Here is a 24471-nt window from a genome sequence, read left to right as displayed (position 1 = left end):
GTAAAGAGTGCATCATGCATAGCAAACCCAATTGTCTAGCATGTTATATAACAACATGTCCAGCATATATAGTCCCATATACAGCCCAATACCAGCCATGATCAGCTTATACAGTCATACGATAGGAAATGCAGACCCATTGTCCAACGTATACTGTTCAATGCCTTATTTCCAACATATATATCGTCTAGCGTACTAACTATTACTCAGTCATCGGCTTTCGCTCAATGATTGGACCATGCACTGGGTCTATTCATAGAAGCTGATGGGTAGCAGATTGTGTTTCCACTGGTTTTAATGCTACTGTTATTAAAAGCACATGTTGCTTCCTATTAGTTTTTGTGGCCTGGCCTAGCATTGGAGCATTTTTTTCCAGTTAGTGAGCACATTGTGTGGCGGATTCTATTCACTGGGTGACCGTGTGAAACAATCCCAAACTATGTATTACACATTTCGAGAACCACATGTCTACAGTTTGGAAATATTGCCCTGCACATTTTTTTTATATCCTTCTAAAATAGCTGGTGATGTTCACTCAATCTACATAGAAATGATACAAGAGCAGGTGAAAGGGAGGCATGACTCTATCCCTGATCCTTTGGTGTTGGTGCAGACATCATTCATCTGCCAAGTCCGGGATAATCACCTGGTCTTGTCCAATCAGCTGAACCAACATCATTCAATGCAGGCTGTGTACTTCCAAAGGCTGAAACGTTCTAAGAACCATTTCCTACCAGTGGGATGCATAGCTCCCACACCTTGGCTTACTGGGCTGTTCTATTCATCATGAAGAGACAAATGTTCATTGATAACATTCAGTTCAACTTTAAGAAAACATGACTTCTGCAGCTTCTGTGAAAAATCTGGAACCCCTGACTAAACATCAGAGGCCTGATTCATTAACAAACGTAAAACAAACATAATGGGCCTGATTCATTAAGGAAAGTAAGGCAAAAAAAATAGTAAGCTTTCTCCTGGACAAAACCATGTTACAATGCAAGGGGTGCACATTAGTTTACTATTTTGCATATAAGTTAAATACTGGCTGTTTGTTCATGTAGCACACAAATACTTCATAGCTTTATTTGTATTCCGAAATTTAAAGATGATCTAGGACAAGCCCTACCCCAATTATAAATCTGTCCCCACATTTTAAATGTATCTCCCCCTCCAATACAACATGGTTTTGCCCAGGTCAAAAGTTTATTTTTTTTTTGTTTCACTTTCCTTAATGAATCAGGCCCAATCTGCAATTTTCTAAAAAAATTCACATACATCGGGCATATGGGCATCAACAAGGTGCGGATGTAAAGACACATCTGTTGATGAATATGGGTCTAGGTGCGGTCTGCTCTAACAGACAATACACTGCAGGATTAGTCCAATACATATGTGGAATATAAAGTTACAAAAGAACACACTGACAAAAATAACTATTCAATTAATGTCACCCGCTAATAATATAGTCATTAATGACAAAGCATTAACAAAAAATAAAACATGTCCACCCTCCCCATAAAATACAATTATTAGGATGCTATTACTGTCTACTGTACATAAAATGCATTTTAAAGTTGCTCCTCATTGCATACACATGTTCTAGCTTCCATATCATCACTAGTAATCGGCACTCATACCAGACATGTACCTTTGAGATGTCCAAAGCTTGAATCAGATGCTTGGCCCGCCCTTACTGTACATTGACTACGTGCATACGTCCAGTCCCCTCCCCACTTCATTGAAATTGTAGTCTGTAGTAAGGATCCTTTGTGCTCGAAGATGAATTGAACGTTGCTGCGTTCTCTGGCATATGGGTCTTTTCTGGGTGATTTACGCAAAATACGGCACATATCGGAATTTACATTCTTTAATGAATCAGACCCCAGGTGTGGAACCAGTTTACTCTAAAGGCCAGCAGTTATCATGTAAGGAACTTTTAAAACCTTGCACAATACAGAAATATTTACAGCAGGGGTTCCCAAAACGTGCATCCCAGGGGTGCCACGGCGCTGTCACAGGGGTGCCGCGGTCAGGAAGGAAGAAAACTCCTAAAACTTACCAATCTGGCCGCGCCCGGGACCCGGCATCCTCCTCCCGCCTCACTTCTCACTGTATGTCAGGCAGAGTGAGAATGAAGAGGGACAGAGTGTGGATGAAGAGGGGCAGAGTGTGGATGAAGAGGGGCAGAGTGTGTGGATGAAGGGGGCACAGAGTGTGTGGATGAATAGGGGCACAGAGTGTGTGGATGAAGGGGCGCACAGAGTGTGTGGATGAAGGGGGCACAGAGTGTGTGGATGAAGGAGCACAGAGTGTGTGGATGAAGGAGCACAGAGTGTGTGGATGAAGGGGGCACAGAGTGTGTGGATGAAGGGGGCACAGAGTGTGTGGATGAAGGGGGCACAGAGTGTGTGGATGAAGGAGCACAGAGTGTGTGGATGAAGGGGGCACAGAGTGTGTGGATGAAGAGGGGCACAGAGTGTGTGGATGAAGAGGGGCACAGAGTGTGTGGATGAAGGGGGCACAGAGTGTGTGGATGAAGGGGCGCACAGAGTGTGTGGATGAAGGGGGCACAGAGTGTGTGGATGAAGAGGGGCACAGAGTGTGTGGATGAAGAGGGGCACAGAGTGTGTGGATGAAGGGCGCACAGAGTGTGTGCATGAAGGGGCACAGAGTGTGTGGATGAAGGGGCGCACAGAGTGTGTGGATGAAGGGGCACAGAGTGTGTGGATGAAGGGCGCACAGAGTGTGTGCATGAAGGAGCACAGAGTGTGTGGATGAAGGGCGCACAGAGTGTGTGGATGAAGGGGGCACAGAGTGTGTGGATGAAGGGGGCACAGAGTGTATGGATTAAGAGGCACAGTGTGATCGTGAAGGGGCACAGTGTGATCGTAGAGGGGGCACAGTGTGATCGTAGAGGGGGCACAGTGTGATCGTGAAGGGGGCACAGTGTGATCGTGAGGGGCACAGTGTGATGATTTTTGTACATGTTGTTTTATTTTGTTTGATCTTATTCCTTTTAATTAGCTGTATATTATTCTTTGACAGAAATATAATTGAAAAAAATATATAAAAATATTCTTTTCCCTTGGATTTTTGCAAACAACTTACTAAGTATTTCTGTCCTGACCTAAATGCTTATTACGTTATTTTGACCCAGCTATTTATAAAATGGGACTGCTTTGTAATTATTTTGGAGGGGTGCCTTGAAAAAATTATGGACACTCTAAGGGTGCAGTGAACTGAAAATGTTTGGAAACCGCTGATTTACAGCAATCATGATTGTCCTGTGAGACTCAGGAGGCCTGATCGCACAGAACGCTGTGGCCCTCTACTGGCTCACTAACTAACTGGAGGTTGCACTACCCCATGGTTTACTTTAGGTTGTAGAGGTTGAACTACCCCTTGGTTTTAGGCTTGATTTCCACAAGCTATGCCATGTGGAAGTGTGGCCTCAACCAATTGTGAGTGTGGTTTGGTTGATCAGAGGCATGGCTGGGAGGACCAGGATCATGTTCAAATTTTGTTCCACTTTTTGACCCTTCAATGTTGCAATGTACAGTGTACTACAGCACTGGGTGTGTTTATTTTTCTATACTTTTGATTATCATAGTATGAATATAAGCCTTTTATGGAGAGGACTTTTTGCAAAGTGAGGATGAAATAACTGATGCATTGCAATACAGACCTGGGGGTAAATGTATTAATGTCCGGATTCTTCAACTCCGGTGTGTTCAGCGTCTTCGGCGATTAAATTTAAAGCGGCGCTGCATTGTAAAGGGAAACCCTTTACAATGTAGCGTCTCTTTAAATTTAATCACCAAAGACGCTGAACACGCCGGAGTTGAAGAATCCGGACATTAATACATTTACCCCCTGTTGTTGTTGTTGGTCCTCTTTAGCATAGTAAGTTGTTAATTGCGTGAAAGTATGAAACAGTTTTTGCTCTGAGGTGCCCTGGCACTATACACACAAGAGCTCTAGCCAGCTTTGGTTGGGTACCATTTTCTGGCTGTGAAAAACCCGACAGCACTTACCCCAGCTGGAGGAAACCGAAGATCTGCTCACCGACTGACTGAAATGAATGACAGCTTACAACGATGACCTTTCTCAATTGCGGACCCTGAATGAACGTCACATTGAAGAGAATCAATGAGATCCGACTTGTTCAGGTAATAATTTAAGGAGGCAATTTGTGTATAAGGTACATGGTATAGTAATTAACCTTGAACACGCGTTGCCTCCTTAAATTATTACCTGAACATTAAGTCTCTTCAACGTGACATCAGCCACCGCTGCCGGCTTCTTCAGGGTCCGCAATTGAGAAAGGTCATTGTTGTAAGCTGTCATTCATATCCAGTACAAAATGCTTAAAGGGAAAGAGCGGATTCCCAGGAAATTCCTCAGTTCTTTAAAAACAAACAGCTAGTAGGGCAGACCCGTTCAATAGATTCTCCCAGCAGCAGACACTGAGTTGGAGGGTGAATCCGCAGAACTTTCTGCTAAAAGCAATGCTGCTTGCAGCCAATCCGATGATAGAGTCACTCAAACACACTTTCCAGTCTGAGGTTCGAAAGGCGATAACTAGCTTACAATGTAAGGTGGCGGAGATTGGGGCTGGGACGGACATTGTAGGGACCACATTAGAGGAGACCAATTCCAACAAGAAGTTGAGGAGTGTGTGGGTTCTTTTGATAATGATATTCAACATCTTAAGATAAACAGTAGGATATGGATAATAGATGTAGGAGGAATAATCCTCAAATACATTCCCCAATACATCGACTTTTTACAGTTTGAGCCTTTCTTAAGGCATATCTTTGCTAATCGAGTCCCTGATCTCTGTCCCCACCAACTCCTTATGGATAGGGCACATAGATCCCTACGTACGTTCATTCTTCAGCTCCTCCTTGGAATGTGATACCAGAGCTGGATTGGACAGTGTTGGGGGTCTACTACATTGGGGTGTGGTCAACTGCCAGAGGGGGTAATTGTTTTAGATTTGTGCTCTGGCTTATGTCAAAACCCCCCCACACCCCATTAATATAATAATATATAATATTATATATAATATTTACTAGTAGGGCTTTTTTTTATTAGTTGTGCACTGGCTGGTTTATGTCAGAATCCCCCCACCATCCCCAATAACAGTATATATAATGTTTACCAGTAGGGCTTTTATTATTGGTTGGCTTATGTCACAACCCCTCCCCCCTCCGCCCCAGACACACACCCTATAACAGTATATATAACAGAGCCCAACAAAAAAAACTTGCAAAGGATATTTAAACAAATTTATGATATTTTGTGGTTGCTGAAATCAAAAAAATATTTTTTGGGATTGGCTCTGGTTTTTGAGATAATGGATACCCTCAATTAATAGGGAACTTAGCCATAACACCTTCATATAGGAATCTAACAGAACATTCTAGAAGGTGAGACACATGAATATTCTTCCAGGTGTTCACTACGCGATCATTCTAGAATATTCCTCCTCCATAAACAAGTGATCGGTCACCCAGCCAGCAGTCAGTTGACAGTTGGCAGTTGAGCGGTTAACGTTGTCTATTGTGGTTTTTCTTGTTTCTCGTCTGTGCAATATATTTGTATACAGGTAATTAGTGTAAATGGGTTAAATTGTATACGGAGTGGTTGTAGTGACAATTTGTATATACGGAGTGCTTCAACTAAGAATAAAGTAAATTATGTAAAACAAGCTCATCTTGCATATTTTGGCGTGCCACTTGGAGACTAAGATACGTCTTGGGCTCCCCATAAGGATTGCAAAACCTGTGTAGAATGCTTACGACAGTGGAAAAATCGAGAAAGAAAAAGTTTAAACTCAGTTTGCCTATGTAGTGGCAAGAGACAAAAAACCACCACAAGAATTTTTATTTTTGTGTGGTTAATGTGAAATGTTTCAATCAATACAAGAAACTCAAGTGGGAATATCCAAGTTTGGAATCAGCAAGGTGACCTGTGGCACACAGCGAAGACGTTCCCATACAGTGTTTACTACACTGCCTGACCTTCCATTGTCAGATACGTAAGAAATTCAAGACTTAGGTGGTAGCAGTGGAAGTGAATATGAAAGAAGCATTTCAACACCTCAGCATTTCTCCCAAGAAGAACTAAATGATCTGATATGGGACCTCAGTCTGCCAAAACATACATCTGAACTTCTGTCATCCAGACTGAAAGAGAAGAACTGTCTACAGCCAGAAACTGAAATAACAGCTTAGCGGATAAGAGAGGTGAACTTCTTCGTTACTTCAGCCAAGATGAAGAACTTGTATACTGCAAGAACATCCCTGGACTTTTTCAAATGGGAATGGAATATCGACCAGGAGATGGGCGGGTTTTGATAAACAGCTCTAGTGGAGCTTGAAATGTTTTTTATTGCACAATTGTAACCTATATGCTTCTATTACAAATGCACACTCAACAAAACTTAAAGAAGAATATGAAAATATCAAAATATTCTTGGAGAACCTCTGCTGTCATGAGTACCAGTTGTCTATTTGTATTCATCTACAGATGGTTAACATCTAGCTTGGGCAGAAAAGTGGATATATGAAGTACCCTTGTTTCATCTGGTTGTGGGATAGTTGGGAGAAGCAAGAGCATTGGAAAAAAGTGCCATTGCCTTCAAGAAAAACCTTGACTGTAAGGGCAGCGATTATCATTAACGAGCCATTGGCTGAGAGGGAAAAAAAAAAAATCATTCTCCCACCGCTCCATATCAAGCTGGGACTCATTAAACAAGTTGTTACGGCTTTGGGCAAAGGCGACGATTAATTCAAATACAGTTGTAGATCGTTCCCGGGACTAAATATGGAAAAATTAAATGCTTTAATGGCCCTCAAATTTGTAAACTTATCAAGGATTCTAATTTATCTAAATTTATGAATGGTGTTAAAGCTTCTGCCTGGTGCAGTTATGTCTCAGTTGTCAAGAACTTCTTGGGTAACCACAGAGCAGACAATAATGAAGAACTAGTGCAAAACATGCTCACAAACGTTAAAAATGTGGTTACTAATATGAGCATAAAAGGGACACTTTCTCCATAACCACTTACACAGATTCCTGGATAATCTTGGTGAGTAACAAGGGGAGAATTTTCATCAAGATATAAAGGTTATGGAGGAAAGGTATCAAGGCAGATGGCACAGACACATGATGACAGACTATTGCGGGAGCCTCCAACATGATTGTCCTGATAACCCATAAAAGAAAATCAAACAAACAGCGTTTTTACTATGCATTAATTGTAATTATCCAAATGAGCTTACTTTTTTTATCTGTTGTTATACCAAATAAAATGCCATCATGTATTTCATGTGTTTACATTTGTATGATAAGAGAAAATTTCAATGTGATTTCTGAACAGGTGTGGTCTGACGCTTCAATTTTTTTGCATTTTTATGTGGAGTACCAATTATCTAAAAACAATTAGAGCCAATCTAGCAAAACCAAAATATATTTGGAATCAGCACCACAAAGTAACCCCAAAATCACTTTATTATGATTTGCAATTAAATGAGTGTTGACCAGTGTAATGTTTAACAGTAGGACTTGTTATTATTATCTGTGCACTGGCTGGCTTATGTCAGAACCACCCTCCCCGCAATAACTGTATATACTGTTTACATGTTTACTAGTAGGGCTTTTTTTTTTTTAAACCAGAAGCAATTGTACGTACATCAGGCGCTCATGTATGAACACAGGGAGACGTTAATCCTTCTCTTACTGTAAGAAATGAATGTGAAGGAAACAATCGTCTATTCTGAGGAGCAATTTACACAACCGCATCTACAAGATAAACTCACAACACAAAAACCAACACATTGGGGTATATTTACTAAACTGCAGGTTTGAGAAAGTGGAGATGTTGCCTATAGCAACCAATCAGATTCTAGCTGTCATTTTGTACAATGTAATAAATAAATGATAACTAGAATCTGATTGGTTGTTATAGGCAACATCTGCACTTTTTCAAACCCGCAGTTTAGTAAATATACCCCATAGTGTAGTATGTTGAACATGTTTTTTTTGTTCACTGGCTGGCTTATGTCAGAACCACACCCCAACAACAGTATATATAATAGGACCTGAGATGCATTACCTGGACGCTGAGAGAAAACAGAGATAGAATATAAGTAATTCCCCTTTTTGCCTGATGGTCTCCCATGTAGACAGACGACTAACAGCAAAGATCCCAGAGAAAGCTCTTAATCTTCAATACAAGTTGAAGGTCTCCCTGCCAGCACCACCTTCCTCTAAGTGCAGGGGCGCACACAGGATTGTCAGGGGGGGTTTCCCCCCTGACCAAAAAAACAACAAAAAACCAAAACACGCAAGAGAGAGCTGCTGCACATGCGCAGCAGCTCAGTTTCGGCAGCACTGTACCATACAGCAGCCACGGCGCTGTCAAAGAAGCGTCCACGGCGGTGCTGTATACAATACAGCACCGCCACGGACGCTTCTTTGACAGCGCCGCGGCTGCTGTATGGTACAGTGCCGCTATGGTGGGCACTTATGTAGCGGAGGGGGGGGGGGGTTTCTGGGTCTCCAGAAACCCACCCTGCGTGCGCCACTGAAGTGTCCTACAAATCCTGCTCATTCTGTTCAAGACACATAAGTAAGAGTGGTTTTACTTCTTCATTTCCACTTATCCCAAATACCTAATTAATCCCCATATAAAAATAGTAAATTGATAAGAAATGGCTCATTTAGACTTCTTTGTACTGATCTGTTAGGTACAAATATTTTTTTACAGTGTGTTGTCATTTTGAAATAAAAGTAAAATAAATAAATAAAAATAAATAAAACAAACAGTAAGATGTTTGGACACTGACAAAGTTAAGATGCAAATGAAATTGGAGTAGACTAGGCTTTCAGCTTTCCAAAATGTTCAGAACCATAAGCTGGTTGGTTACTTTTAGCCTGGGAGGATAGTGCAACAAAGTGTGCCACCACCAGAGGACAAATGACCGAGCTATGGAGAGGGGCATGACGAGATGTAAAAACATCTCCAAAATTATAAATACCAGAGACGTAAAAGTCCCCCTTCCCTTTAGGGCCCTGGGCAACAGTTTGGGTTGCCCATCCTTTGGTCTGGTCCTGCTAAGGCTGGCTCAAGCCGTCCACTATAGGAATGGCCCCGGTGGCACATGCAATCCTGCCCTCAGCCGTGCCCAGCAGGTATGGACTACGCAACAAAGGTGACTACCGCTGTTATATAGAGATGCTTAAAAAGGGAAACAGTGAACTTGTTGCATGAAGACTACCCCCTTAAATTGTAGCTATACATGACTATTTGCCATGCCAACATTGGCATTTTTTGTTAAAACCGCTTTGTGGAAAAATGGTGACTGTTATAAAATGAAATCATAAAAACAAGGGAAAAAGAAAAGAAACCTACTTCAGTCAGCATCCACTAAGTACTGTGAAATTGTCCAAAATGCATCAAGATAAAATATCACTGCATGTAAGCAATTACCCCCTTAGGCTTACATTTATAGATACGTTGTATTTGAAACATGGGACATGATAGGGCATGATAGGACATAGCATGCATACATAGCTCACAAGCTGAGCCGACAAGTTTTTACTTTCAGGGGCTCATGTTAAGTTGAACGCATACTGCTTTATTACATCTGAGCGTGCACACAAACCACTAGTTCAGAATTAGTCATTTATGCGCTTGTGCAGAATTATAAAAGCATAGTATGCGCCAACAGGGCTGTAACTTAGAATTCTAGCGCCTGGGACGAGAAAGACAAATGCTGCCCCCCTAGCCCTCAATTTTAACCAAATTAACCTAAAATATTCCTAAATTGCGCACCCCCTTCAGGATTGCGCCCTGGGCGGTCGCCCCTGTCGCACAGCCTTAGTTACGGCCCTGTACGCCAACAACGCAAACTGAGTTCAAGCTAACATGAGCTCCTTGAGTGCCTGAACAATGTTATTCATCCAGCCAGATTCACTTTGGTTTTTGAGGGTACAAGTCAGCTGTACGGTTTAGATACATCTGGTAACATTATTATTAATATTAAAATATTCCTAGAGTAGCCATCCATTGAAAACAGGAGAATATTCTTTGGTTCATTAAGTTACAAAAACACCACCAGCTACTAAAGGGTTGATTGAGAGAAATAGTTATTTATAGCTCGTGTGCTGGCAAAATATTGCATTTCTAACACATACATTAGTGGTTGTTATTATTAGACGACTACGGCATTGTCCTGCTGCAACTACCTTTCACCTCCAGGGGGCACTGACGACGCTTTATCCGGCAACCAGGATCAGCTGGCTATCCCTTTTATGCTGAATGAAACAACCCAAGGGGAGGGAGCATAAGAGCAGAAACCCTTCACTGATTGGCCGCCCTGGGGGCACTCGCCTTCCATCCTCTCAGAAATCTGGTACTTGTAGTTCTGTCCAGTGCCGTTGTGAGATGGAGAGACTACACGTCCCATAATCCCTTGCGCGGCCACATTTCTAATTGGCCATTACGAGCCGTCTGTTACCTAAGCGCATACACAAAAGGCTTCCTCCGAGCCAGGTAAGCTGGTGAGCACAGAGGCGGACATGGGGTCAGGACGGCTCAGATTGTTTCCTTTACTTCAGAACGTTGTGATATCCTCAGTAAACGCAACATTCTATACTGTATACACTCTGTCCTATTGTCTGCCTGGTTGTGCATCAGCACAGGCAGAATGATACTGTGTATACTTTTTATATGTGATTGTGGGCGACTTTGTATTATTGCTACAGTGTAGAGAATATTAAGTGCCCACAGCTTTATTATTGCAAATGTATGGGGGATGTATGGGGGATTTTTTAGCATTTAAATGTCGGCTTCTCATTAGGCAGAGAACCCCATACTGGATGGTGGGGTGGTGGGGGGGGGAGCTCTTTTTGACCTGCATTGAAATCTGTAAATGAGGAAATATCTAGAAACCAACTTGGATATTTATAGTAAAATGATTGAATAATTAATCTTAAATAGGCAGATCCTGAAAATAAAACCCTGACATCTGCAACTAAATGACTAATCTATCTCTCATGCATTAGCCACAATGGTTCTCCAGTTGTGTAGTTTAAAACTGAAAATGTATTTTTACCTGTGAGAATCAGGTTTTCTCCTGTTTGTAATATAAAGGTTTGTTAGAAGTGGATACATCTGACCTGTTTTGTCCTATTAGAGCTTCCTTATGGTTTAACTAGGGTACCAAACAGGACCTTACTAAAACGGCTTTAACTTTTACAGTATAATACAGTGATGGCTAACCTGTGACACTCCAGGTGTTGTGAAACTACAAGCCCCAGCATGCTTTGCCAGTAGATAGCTAGCTGATAGCTGGCAAAGCATGCTGGGGCTTGTAGTTTCACAACACATGGAGTGTCACAGGTCAGCCATCACTGGTATAATACATAGATTTCCCAGATTATAGAGCTACTAGTATAACAACTGCAGTAACTGGGCATCAAGATGTATGTGCTGAGCAATTGGGAAAACAAAGCTGCACTAATGCTGGGGGAACATTTTTTCCAGGTCATACTATCAAATACCTGTCTGGTCCTGTTTGTTCCTCAGCATTATTTTGTCACCTATTAGAGCTGTGGAAGTTTTTACAGTTGATTTAAAACTGATTTGTTTTGCATGTATTTTGATTAAAATATTTCATGTTTATAAAGTGGATTGGCAAATATGAAAAAGCACCTGTCACCTAGGCATGGAGGCAGCCATTTTGTCACCTGAAAACAATATTTCTGATGCTGCCTATGAGTTCCCCAGGAACCGCTGACATCCATTTGAGCTTGATGCCTGAGAGCCTGTACCTAGTGAATTGATAGAATGCTTTCATAAATTGTTGGTCCCACTCACAAAATTATTACACTATGTGTGTGTGATAGGTGCGCAAAGTTGATTGTAATTAGGTTAAACCTTCATATGCCAGATAAATGTATTTTGTGCTGAGTACGTGGGCTAATCATAAAATATATATATATTCACAGCTAATGAGCGAGTCATTTATGCTTTGTTGATCACACTTTTTTTTTCTACCCCTTTGTGACCTATCGGAAACTGAATAGCTTTGGAAGATGGGTTGTTAGTATTTTTATAGAACATGGAAGAGGAGTAGATAAAATAAATTAGGGAACTGTTCAGATAGTGAAATAATGGGGTTTAGCTGGTAACTAGCTAGGCTGCCTTGATATTAAAGTAATTAATATTTAACCTGAAAAATGATTTTACAATCAAATACCTTGTTTACATTATACTTGCTTACTGGTAAATATTGCTATAGCAAGTGCCTGAATTTAAATCAACACTAATATAAACAAAAAGTATGATGCAACTGTCTGTCTATATCATTAGTAGGTGTTTAAACATAATGCAAAGTATGGAATGTAAAGCTTTTAGTTAATGCGTATCTTGTCCTTATTGTGTGGATGTTATGTTTTCTGTATAGGGATCCGTTTCCTGAATGATCAGGTCTCTGTACTCACCAGGCTGAAAAATGGAAGTGTCTGATTCCGCGTCTCAAAACGGGACACAAGAGGACTTGGGCGAGTCTAAATTAAAGGAAATCCAAGATTGCATGACCACAAATTCAGTGGAAACGACCAACTCGTATGGAACCAAAGATCCTACAACCTCCGACAAAAATACACCAGAGGAAGAGGGAACTAAAAATACCTCTTGTGAAACAAACATTGGGCAAGATGTGCAATCGATAATAATTGGGCAGAATGAGGAGGAAACCAATTTATCAGTGACGATCAAAGTTGAGCCGGAAGAAGAGACCGCTGTCTGTGATCTGCAAGACCAAGCTCTCTTGAAGGACAAACCGTACACATGTGCTGTTTGTCTGAAGAGTTTTGCCCAGAAATCCAACCTTATAACCCATTTTAGAGTCCACACTGGCTCCAGACCCTATATGTGTATGGATTGCGGGAAGAGCTTCAGTACCAGCTCGAATGCCGTTACCCACCAGCGAGTGCACACAGGAGAGAGGCCCTACAGCTGTGGAGAGTGTGGGAAGACGTTCAGTATCAGCTCTAACTTGGTGACCCACCAGAGGGTCCACACAGGAGAAAGACCCTATATCTGTATTGAGTGTGGAAAAAGCTTCACTCACCGCTCAAATCTGGTCATACATAAGCGAGCACACTCAGGAGAGAAACCGTATGCATGCTTTACCTGTGGGAAAAAATTCACTCACAGCTCTCACCTTGTTGCTCATCAAAAAGTCCACATTTAAAAATAAAATAAATAAAATAAAAAAAGTGGGAGATGAGATATGACTCCACTTGTGTCAAGCCGAGTATAAGGATCTTACAGTTCAACCAAGGTTGAATAACTGCTTAAGTTTTATTTTTCCCTATGACCATATATACAAGCTGTTAACATTGTGTCATATAGCTTACACATCACCCTGTTGTTTTATACACAATGCAGGAATGATGTGAACACACAGACCCTGTGATTTCCTCTTGGGACCCAAGCAGATAACGTTTGAGGAAGTACAACTATATTTCTGAGAGTCCAGACAGTGTGTTTTTGTTTCGTACAATAGATCCTCTGATCCTGATGCCCTTTCTCTTTCTAGGCTCTGGTAAAGCATACTGGAAATTAAAGTACACCCCACTACATCACCATAGAGTATGGAGGACAGCTGAAGCTGCTGGAAATGGGGGTTGTTATGGTGATTAAAGGACAGAACATGGGAACAGCCGGTGGTTGTTTGAACAGGACAGCTTATTGAAGGAAATATGGAGATGGATGTATTGATAGTAGAGTAGAAAATGCTATTAAGAACACTGGGTTGTGGCAAATGTTATTATATAGTAGGGAGGAAAATATAGTTATTGAGTGTTCAATATTTAAACGAATAAGAAAAAAAAAAAAAAAAGTATAGCTTAGTGTATGTACTCTATAGACAGTTGCACAGCAAGCCATGGTGTATTACCAGGTGAACACCGCATGAACCTCCAGTGACCTCTAGATTACTCTGAGGACCGCACAGAACTGACAATACTGGTGTTATTAGTCTATATAACAACAATACATTTACTAATAACGCATCCAAGGTCCATCTGTTGTTTGACGTCAGTACTATGAATATTGATCACAAGTCTGTTCCTGCTACGTCCACTTTCTGCAGTACTGGCAGAGCACTAGGGGCATCTATACAGACCCTGGAATGTGTACCAGTCACCGTCCATTTTTCTGTAGCATGTTGGTCCCGTCCAACACATTAACATGCAAAAATAAATGTTTATGTTTGAGCTGCCGAGCACATCTCAAGTTTGTTTGTGTCCTGATTCACATGAAAGCCTGTGTGCTAAAAGGAATAACACAGTTTGTTTTAAGTCACCCGAGACTTTTATATGATCACAGAAATCCCCAGTGACTTATAATTTTACAGTAGGGGTTACTTTATCCCATATATAATACACAAATGATTCTAATGTGTATAAATGTCTGTCCATAGTATCTGTAGAAACAGTAAGTTCAATGTTTATCAGGAAAACTTCTGTATTATAATACAGAAAACAATGATGACTAAAATCTGTAAGAAAGAACTGTGCAATCAGTGATTTCTAATATTTATATAATTCACAGTAGGGAGTGTTTTATCCCATATATCTTAACTTTTTATTCCTTATCAGTTACTGTGCCGCATACATTAAATATGGGAGGCAAGAAGTGTTTGGTATTGATAGGAATTTGAAACTATTCATATTGATATTAATAGATTTATATTTCACATGGTGATCTAATCATATGTACTGTAGATGTTGGGTATGATTTGATGGGACGGTGTTACTTAGTGAGTGCACACTGAGGGCTAGATTTACTAAGCTGTGGGTTTGAAAAAGTGGGGATGTTGCCTATAGCAACCAATCAGATTCTAGCTTTCATTTATTTAGTACCTTCTACAAAATGACAGCTAGAATCTGATTGGTTGCTATAGGCAACATCCCCACGTTTTCAAACCCACAGTTTAGTAAATCTAGCCCTGAGGGTCTGATTCATAAATGTCAATTTTTTGTGTCTAATCTACACAATTACTCTGCATGTACAGAACTGACTCATACACCGCAGAACACAGTAATGTCCAATTCATCTTTGAGCACAAAGGACACTTACTACAGCCTGATATTTCATGGTGATAACGGGACTGGGTAGGGTTGTATTCATGTAGTCAGTGTACAATAAGGGCGTGCCAAGGCTGAGCACATGTAGCAGCATCCAAACCAAGCTCTGGCCATCTCGGGTACCTATCTTTCAGCCTTATCTCTTGCTCCAGCTACAGGGCTAGTCTAGGTGCTGATTGCTAGTGATGACTGATGACGGCTGAGTATGTATGCTAGGACGTGTTTGCAATCGGAAGCAACTGTAAAAAATGTGTTCTCTGTTCAGCAGCCATTCATAACATCATAAATGTATTTCATAGACAAAAAAACCAAAAAAAAACCCCACTTTTTTAAAATGATTTGTCATTAATGCCTATATTAATAACAGGTGACATTTGAATATTTTTTTTTTTCTTTTGTGAGTTTATAGTCCACACAGATATTGGATGTATCCTGCAGTGTCTTGTCTAGTAGAGCTCTCCTAGACCTGTATTTATCACCACACATATCTTCCGGTCCACTCCTTTTGTGAATTCGGACGTGCGTATACCCGATTCACGTGCACAAAAAAAAAAATGTCCATTACATTCAGGCCCTTATACAACGTGAAGATCTGTAAGTCCAGGCCCTGCAGTGTGTGTATGAAGTTTGCCAGTAGTGGGGAGGGACACGTTGCCTTATACCCACCTTTTCATCTCCATATTTATCATGTAAAAAGTGTTCCTGTCTAAATATCTAGTTAATGTGTAGGTGACAGGTCCACTTTAAAGCATGCATAATAAAATGAGCATAGGCATATATTATAAATGTACTTTGTTTTCATACGTATATTCTCGATGGAAGTTGGCACCAAGTGGACCAATGGTTAGAGACATTCTGCAGTATATTTGAAAGATTCCCTCAATTATGGTAAATGATCCTATTCCCTTTTAATGCTTGTAAGAACTATTGATCTGTGTTTCACAATTGCTTGATGTCTTATTTTTATTAAATTTTGCCTTTTAGTTTAATCTTTTCTGAGTCCTATTTGTTTGGGGTCCTGAAATGAACTCTCTTAAAGCTTGTGATGTTCATCTTACAATGAAATCCATCAAATAATGGTGAAGAAATGGGTATGCTGTTATCGATCCTTTATGACTTTTCTAATAAACCTCTGTACAGTGATTATTTCAAGCTGTGAAGGCATCAAGCTGTAAAGTAGCTGGTCTACTGCTTCAATACACAAACCCTCAGTTTCTCAATTGAGTATGAGTTCCATGTTCTCTAGACAGAAAGCCGTGTGTGTGGGTGTACAGCAACGGACTGAGTCTTGGCTGTGTGTTTTACGTTACTCATTCAGGGCCTGGCATTCCAGAGTATGCCAGGCTGGACTGGTATAGAGCTGCAGTGTGTGGGATCCACCTATCCTATTGTGAAACCAGCTCTCACCCAGTCAGTACAGGGCTGAAATTCCTCTGCCCTGGAAATCAGCACACCCAGATAGGATGTGGCACGCACAACATGATATTATTTGGCACATTGCACTAATACCACATGTACAATGGGGTTTGTGTACACTTCACTGCCAGTCTCATTATCGGATCTACCGTAGATGCAAAGACCACCAGCCACACTTCACATTGCAATAGATTGTAGACTCCACTGTTAGACAGTTCTAGAGCATAGACCCCATTACTGGTTACATAGAAGTGATGCTTTTATCCAGCTGCAGAATGTAGAGGGTCACCATGGAGGGTTCATGCTTTGAGTAACAGATGGGAGACAGGAATCTGGTGGTGCTGGTAGCAGAATAGGATGCCAGTGGACAGTGTGAACATGAAGAGCAGATCCCAATGTAAATAATAACATAGTTGATGTATACAGTAGGATAGGGGGCTAGCAGGTATGGGGGACCTGTGAGCTGAAGGGGTGAACTGACACAAATTACTAGTTAGTTATTGTGTATTTATGTGTGTTTTGTTATTTTCAATGTAATGTGTGTGTGTAACAGATGTTTGCAATAGAATATACAGTCAGGTCCATAAATATTGGGACATCGACACAATTCTCATATTTTGGGCTTTATACACCACCACAATGGATTTGAAATGAAACAAACAAGATTTGTTTTAACTGCAGACTTTCAGCTTTAATTTGAGTGAATTTACATCCAAATCAGGTGAACAGTTTAGGAATTACAACGGTTTCTATATGTGCCTTCCACTTTTTAAGGGACCAAAAGTAATGGGACAAACTAAACAATCCTACATCAAACTTTCACTTTTAAATACTTTGTTGCAAATCCTTTGCAGTCAATTACAGCCTGAAGTCTGGAACGCATAGACATCACCAGACGCTGGGCTTCATCCCTGGTGATGCTATGCCAGGCCTCTACTGCAAATGTCTTCAGTTCCTGCTTGTTCTTGGGGCATTCTCCCTTCAGTGTTGTCTTCATCCAGTGAAATCATGCTCAATCGGATTCAGGTCAGGTGATTGACTTGGCCATTGCATAACATTCCACTTGTTAGCCTTAAAAAACTCTTTGGTTGCTTTTGCAGTATGCTTCGGGTCATTGTCCATCTGCACTGTGAAGTGCCGTCCAATGAGTTCTGAAGCATTTGACTGAATATGAGCAGATAATATTGCCTGAAACACTTCAGAATTCATCCTGCTGCTTTTGTCAGCAGTCACATCATCAATAAATACAAGGGAACAAGTTCCATTGGCAGCCATACATGCCCACGCCATAACACTACCACCACCATGCTTCACTGATGAGTTGGTATGTTTTGGATCATGAGCAGTTCCTTTCCTTCTCCATACTCTTCTCTTCCCATCACTCTGGTACAAGTTGATCTTTGTCTCATCTGTCCATAAGATGTTGTTCCAGAACTGTAATGGCTTTTTTAGATGTTGTTTGCCAAACTCTAATTTGGTCTTCCTGTTTTTGTGGCTCACAAATGGTTTACATCTTGTGGTCAATCCTCTAGATTCACTCTTGTGAAGTCTTCTCTTGATTGGTGACTTTGACACATATACACCTACCTCCTGGAGAGTGTTCCTGATTTGGCCAACTGTTGTGAAGGGGTTTTTCTTCACCAGGGAAAAAATTCTTCTGTCATCCACCACAGTTGTTTTCCGTGGTCTTCCGGGTCTTTTGGTGTTGCTGAGCTCTCCGGTGCATTCTTTCTTTTTAAGAATGTTCCAAACAGTTGGCTGCCTGTATTTCAATGAATCCAATATAAAATTCTTCTACTAACATACAAGGCCATCAACAAAATTGCACCGACATACATTTCCTCACTTGTCTCGAAATATCTCTCTACTCGACACCTCCGTTCTGCACAAGAGATACGTCTCTCCTCCACTCTCATCACATCCTCCCATTCTCGGTTACAGGATTTTTTCCGGGCTGCACCTACTTTGTGGAATTCCCTCCTTCGCACAGTAAGACTTTCCTCTAGTCTTCAAACGTTCACTGAAAACCCACCTCTTCAGACAAGGTTATGATATTCTTCAACCATCATCTTAATTTCCCTAGATTACCCTATTACCATCCTCTACACTGCTAACGCAAGACAACAACCTTCTGACCAACATTGCAACACACACAGCCCACTCAGTACTTTTACCTTTGCAGTCTGGCTGGTCCATTGTGCAATATGATGTAGCACATGCCCTTGTGTTTCTAACTCCCATTGTCCTATTGATTGTAAGCTTTCGAGCAGGGTTCTCTTACCTCTCTGTCTGTATGTATTACCCAGTATTGTATTATTAATGTTTGTTCCCAATTGTAAAGCGCTACGGAATTTGCTGGCGCTATATATAAATAAATGTTGATGATGATGATGAATAGTTGATTTGGCCACACCTAATGTTTTTGCTATCTCTTTGATGGGTTTGTTTTGATTTTTCAGCCTAATGATGATGATTGCTTCACTGATAGTGACAGCTCTTGGGATCTCATATTGAGAGTCGACAGCAACAGATTCCAAATGCAAATGTCACACCTAGAATCAACTCCAGACCTTTTACCTGCTTAATTGATGATAAAAGAACGAGGGAATAGCCCACACATGTCCATGAAATAGTTTTGGAGTCGATTGTCCCATTACTTTTGGTCCCTTAAAAAGTGGGAGGCACATATAGAAACCGTTGTAATTCCTACACCGTTCACCTGATTTAGATGTAAATACCCTCAAATTAAAGCTGAAAGTCTGCAGTTAAAGCACATCTTGTTAGTTTAATTTCAAATCCATTGTGGTGGTGTATAGAGCCCAAAATATGAGACTTGTGTCGATGTCCCAATATTTATGGACCTGATTGTATGTGTATTAGAGCAGTGTTTATTTAAGCGGCTGTTATTCCTTTGCACCCCAGGTGCTGTCTGGCTGTATAGACTGATACAAATGACCCCCTGTGCTAAATGTTATGCGATGTTTCACTATGTCATTAGGCTTGGTTCTCCTGACTGCAGCTAAATCTCTTTTGTTTGCATTTAACATTGTCCCACTTGCTACATTTCATAACTAGTAATAAATACTCAACACTTTCATCACAAATGGTCACAAGACAACAGCAGGACCTTGATCCTTGCAACAAGTCATTGCTTTATTCACCCATACAAAGAATTGTCCCAGCATAATTCTTTATTGATCTTTAAATAACACGGTGTAAACAAGGTGTTTAAATACCCTGCAAGCAGGTGTGGACTGCTCTAGTCATTGAGCCCTTTCATGTAAAATGACATTACATGAATCATGATATAAATGACATACAAAGACATGAAACAGAATGGAAAGGTGGCCCTGCCCCAATTACCTTATTATCTAAGAAGTTACCAAAATGAAATCCCTGAGAAAAAAAAATACAATATAAACATTGCTACAGTAGATTGAGAAATGGCAAAGTAATTCCTTGGCACACGCTGGAAATGGCTCTAGTCGTAGAAGTGAAAACCACCACTGCTCTTGAAAGGGTTAATCACTGGCCTTATTAATTGGTATGTAGGCCAATAGTGATTCATGTTGGGACTAAATTTTATTTTATAGCTGAATAAAAGTAGACACTCTGGCCTGGGGTTTTAGTATTGTAGTCACATTCCTCTATTCTGTGCTGCTTTGCCCACACAATAGCCATTTTTCACCGTGTACAATGTCTATGGTTGTATCAGCTGTTCTATGCAGAATCTGGAACACAGAGCATGCTGGGATATGCAGTCTGAAGGAAAGGGATTTTCTGCATTGACCTGAGAGAGACTATGCTCCCAGAATTCTCCTCTCAAGGATGCTGAGCATGTGCGGTGTGATCTAGTGGAGCTTTGGCTGCAGATCTGTGCTTCCAGCCTGTGACTGTGTGGGTGGTAGATGACTAGTCATCTTTCTGTATTTATAGATAATGAAATGAACATTAAGCAGCATGTTATAGTATCACAGCTGGAGCTCCCAGTATTGCAGTGTTGTTATACTGCGGACTGAGCAATGACATACAGTGTGGATGGTCTATTGAATTCTAGCACAGGTTGCATCTCAATTTTGGAAACACTCTATCTGATTGCAGAGAGCATTTTGTAGAAAGGAGGAACTGTGTTCCCTGGAAGATCTGACTGGTGTTTGCTCAAGGATGTGTTTAATTTAATCATCAGATGTGCATTGACTGAAGGAATTGTTTGAAGAGGTGAGTCACAGATCCCCATACCACTAGCTCTGTCATGTGCTGATTTTATTTACTTCTTTATTTTATGTATTTATTAATGTAAACATTCAGCTTTATTCAGGAATGTTAAAGTGGAGTTCCAAACCTTACATGGGCCTCTCTCCTACTTTACAGCCCAGTGCTCTCATCTTAGACTAATCAAAAGCAGGCACCATCAGTGGAAGGCCTGTCTCATCTCTCGCATAGGGCTACTAACTCAGCACTGAAAAATAATACACTATGTTAACAATGTATAAGGCTGCATTTATTTAAATTAGAAACCATGTAAATGTACTTCCTGCAAAAATATATTCTCATAATCAAGGGTATCAATTGTTAATTGTTACCCTTGATAAATTAATTTTAATGAGCAGTGAATTTATTTAGCCTATTTGGCTCGGTGTAGTTTTCAGTTATATGTTTATATTAATGTTTAAATGATTATCCACCTTCAGTTGACTTTGTTTCCTTGAACATACATGTCTGCAACATAAATACCTTCCTTTAGCTTTCTGCTTTCATTTGTACTTTTCAGCCAATTATTTCTATGTTCAGAGCTGTTTATTTTCTCTGCCCTTGGGTGGAATACAAGGCTCTTCTCTGTACACAGTTGTCTCCAATGTGGAGGACACAGCAGAGCTGTGTCATATCCATGGGCAATAGAAAAAAGAACTCGGCGTAATGACGACCACGTGCAGATGAAGCAATGTGTGTAGTAAAAGCTGCAGGAAGGCGTTTATCATCATTATAGTAATACTGGTCTATAATAAAGTTATAACACAAGGGGCATCGTTAGAACTAAATATCTAATTTCTTTCCAGTGATTGTCGCTGGTCCCCATGGGCTGCCAGGAGGTGCATGCTGTGACTCTGTTCGCTTTTGTATGCGGAACGGCCTCCATAGCGGGTCTCTTTGCCGCCACCCTGCTACCACAGTGGAGACAGATGAAACTTTACACTTTTAACAGGAATGAGAAGAACCTGACTGTGAGCATTGGGCTATGGGTGAAGTGCACCCGTTTAGAATGGAGCAGGGAGTGTATGATCTATGATACCGAGTGGTACGCAAACGTGGATCAGCTGGATATCCGTGTTCTGCAGTTTGCTCTTCCCTTCAGTATCCTGACAGGTGCCGCTGCCCTAATATTGTGTCTGACTGGCATATGTAACACCACCTTCAGCTCAAATGTGCCCACTCTAAAGCTTGCCAAGTGTCTGGTCAATAGTGCTGGCTGCCACCTAGTGGCAGGCATGTTGTTCAGTTTAGCTGGTGTTATGAGTGTGACTCCATCCGGCTGGGTATTATTTTATAACCATGTTCTAAACAGTAAATATGGGCCGTACTTCACCTATGACATTGCGGTCTTTGTTGCCATTGGGAGTGCTGGGGGCATGTTCTTCACTGCAGTGTTGCTGTTTGGATGGTACTGTAACTGCAAATCTTTGACCTCTTCATACTGGCAGCCACTGTATTCACATATCCCAAATATGCCCAACTACATCCCCCCATCGTATTCCTCCCATTCCCACTTGTCAGCCATTGATATAGACTTTCCTGTCACCTACACTGTTTAGCTACAAATGGTGATTTGGGAAGATGTGGGGTTTTAGGCTCCATGTAAATAGTTGGTTTATGGTGTTTTATGTCATATCCATATATTTTTTTTAATAGTGTTACAACTGAAGAGTCTGACATTGCTGTGACAACACCTTAACTGCATTTATGTCAAAATAAACATTTGGCATAAAATTGGCCCCGCCCAGATATGGCCAGGGGAGGAGCTTCTGTGGTATAAGGAGGTGTGAGTGCTATGGGGCACTGCAGCTGCGGGAGGGTAGCCCTGGGGCAGAAGGATAGCTAGGACTGGAGGTGAAACAGTCCCTTGGGCCCAGGTGATGGTCTTGGCGGTGGTGTGAGCTGATCAGGTGTTTGAGAAGTGGATGTTACAATGAATGAAGGGTGACCCTGCTAAATTATGCTGGTGTGTGTTTGGTTGAGGGCTGTTGCTGACAATAGACTAAGAATATTTGCTTGTGAATTTGTACACATGGCTGATTACGTCTTCTCTTCATTCCATTTTTGACAGCTAAATAAACTAGAGACCGTCCACCTTGAGATCATAAGTCTCTACAAAGATGCGGGTACAGTGCCACTGGCGTATCTACCATGAGTGCAGGGTGTAGAGTAGACCCCCATGCCATCCCTTTTTATTTGAGGCCCCCCCCCCCCTGCACCCATAGCGACACAGTCATTTCTTCTCAACGATGGCAGATATGTACGATGTGTGAGGAGTCTTGAGCTCTCATCCATCTTCTTACTACGTAGCACTCCATCTGTCACTGTATATTGCGTGACTGTTGTCATTATGACTGGATAGGAAGTGACATATTAGCTGGATCTCTAGAGCGGAGCTCGGAATGTTGGTAACGTTCACTCCTAGAAATCACCAAGATCAGGGGAGAGAGGTGAATGTTGACTTGTCTCCTGCGAGGGGTGTCATTGCAATTTGATGATGTGCTTCGCTTCAGGGGGGGTAACTAGTGGGTGATGCTGTGACTGGGATCTCTGTCCAAACCCTAAGAACATAGACTGGGCTTTTTATGAGTGGGAGAGATGGGGACAAGTATTACCCTACACATAGTGCAAAGACACAAAAATAAGGGGAACGGAAGAAACTAACCACTTTGCACCCATAACCTGGTGTCACACAATCCTTTCAGCAAGTTTTCCAAGTCAGAAAAATGTAACGTTCTGAAGCTGGCAAATGGCGTTTCCCAATGACACAAGTGCTTCCATTGTAAGAACACTGCGTTGATGTCATTCTGAAGGTGGGGGAGGTGGGGGGGGGGGGGGTGGTGGGAGGAATCTATTCCATCTAATTTTTTTGGAGTTATGTTTTATTTTAAATTACCAAATTCACACAGTTTTAGCGTGTGACCACATAGTGAGATGTTAATGGGGACTTTACTTCTATAAAAGAGCATACAATAATGGGAAATCTACTATCTATCAGTAGGTTTGCCTGCACAAGCCTTCAAGGTAGAAATAAATTTCCCAAATAAATGCATCATTTGATGCTTTATGTGAGCGGTATATGCATTCAAACATCTGAAAATGATAGATCAGTATTACAGGGCCCCCTGCAGTTTATTTATTGATACAAAATAATGAGAATGAAGGGTGGCATTTCACAAAAATATGGCAACTCTCAGTGAGCACCTTCTGAATAAACTTAGCTTTTCTGATATTCAAGCAAGGTACAGTTCACCTCCTCTAAAACAATCTTTACATAAATTGGATGTACAATATACACATATTTTTTTTAATTGCTATGTGACCTGTATTGTTGGCTTACCTGTATGTTATTATAAAATGTGTTACATTTATCGTCTGTAAATGAAAACTGGGTTTGATACAAAAACAATCATCACAAATATATATTTGTTTTTGTTTTTTATATGCTGTATTATGTGAAATAATTTGTAACTATTTTACTCTTAGAATAAAATTCTTTGTGCTGTTGCAAAGTTTCTGAGCTTTTCTTTACCCACAGTTGTTACTTGACAATTGTACTGTTCATTTAGATCAATGCAGATGGCTCTGTGCTGGGCTAGATACGATTCTGGACGTATCGCGTTGCGCCTTGAC

At 41.0% G+C, this 24471-nt stretch overlaps 1 protein-coding gene and 1 long non-coding RNA gene across 2 annotated transcripts; both read left to right on the top strand.

Annotated features, from left to right (window-relative positions):
- The first annotated feature begins 10364 nt into the window (after positions 1 to 10364).
- LOC142094880 (uncharacterized) lies at positions 10365 to 14298 on the top strand. Its single transcript, XR_012677719.1, has 2 exons — positions 10365 to 10564; positions 12480 to 14298. It is a non-coding gene; the product is annotated as an uncharacterized LOC142094880 (long non-coding RNA).
- A 6017-nt stretch (positions 14299 to 20315) lies between these two features.
- LOC142094879 (claudin-12-like) lies at positions 20316 to 24350 on the top strand. Its single transcript, XM_075177467.1, has 3 exons — positions 20316 to 20491; positions 20689 to 20805; positions 21645 to 24350. The coding sequence occupies exon 3, from the start codon at positions 21663 to 21665 to the stop codon at positions 22395 to 22397; it is 735 nt and encodes a 244-aa protein (XP_075033568.1). The 5' UTR covers positions 20316 to 20491; positions 20689 to 20805; positions 21645 to 21662; the 3' UTR covers positions 22398 to 24350.
- Positions 24351 to 24471: the final 121 nt, after the last annotated feature.

Source organism: Mixophyes fleayi, chromosome 6 (genome assembly GCF_038048845.1).
Source record: "Mixophyes fleayi isolate aMixFle1 chromosome 6, aMixFle1.hap1, whole genome shotgun sequence".
NCBI classification, from domain to species: domain Eukaryota; kingdom Metazoa; phylum Chordata; class Amphibia; order Anura; family Limnodynastidae; genus Mixophyes; species Mixophyes fleayi.
Note: the sequence above shows the minus strand (reverse complement) of the source record. Positions and strands in the feature narration are given on the sequence as shown.

Excerpts from the sequence above, each read along its gene's own strand:
- LOC142094879 (XM_075177467.1), top strand. The coding sequence starts at position 21,663 with ATGGGCTGCCAGGAGGTGCATGCTGTGACTCTGTTCGCTTTTGTATGC.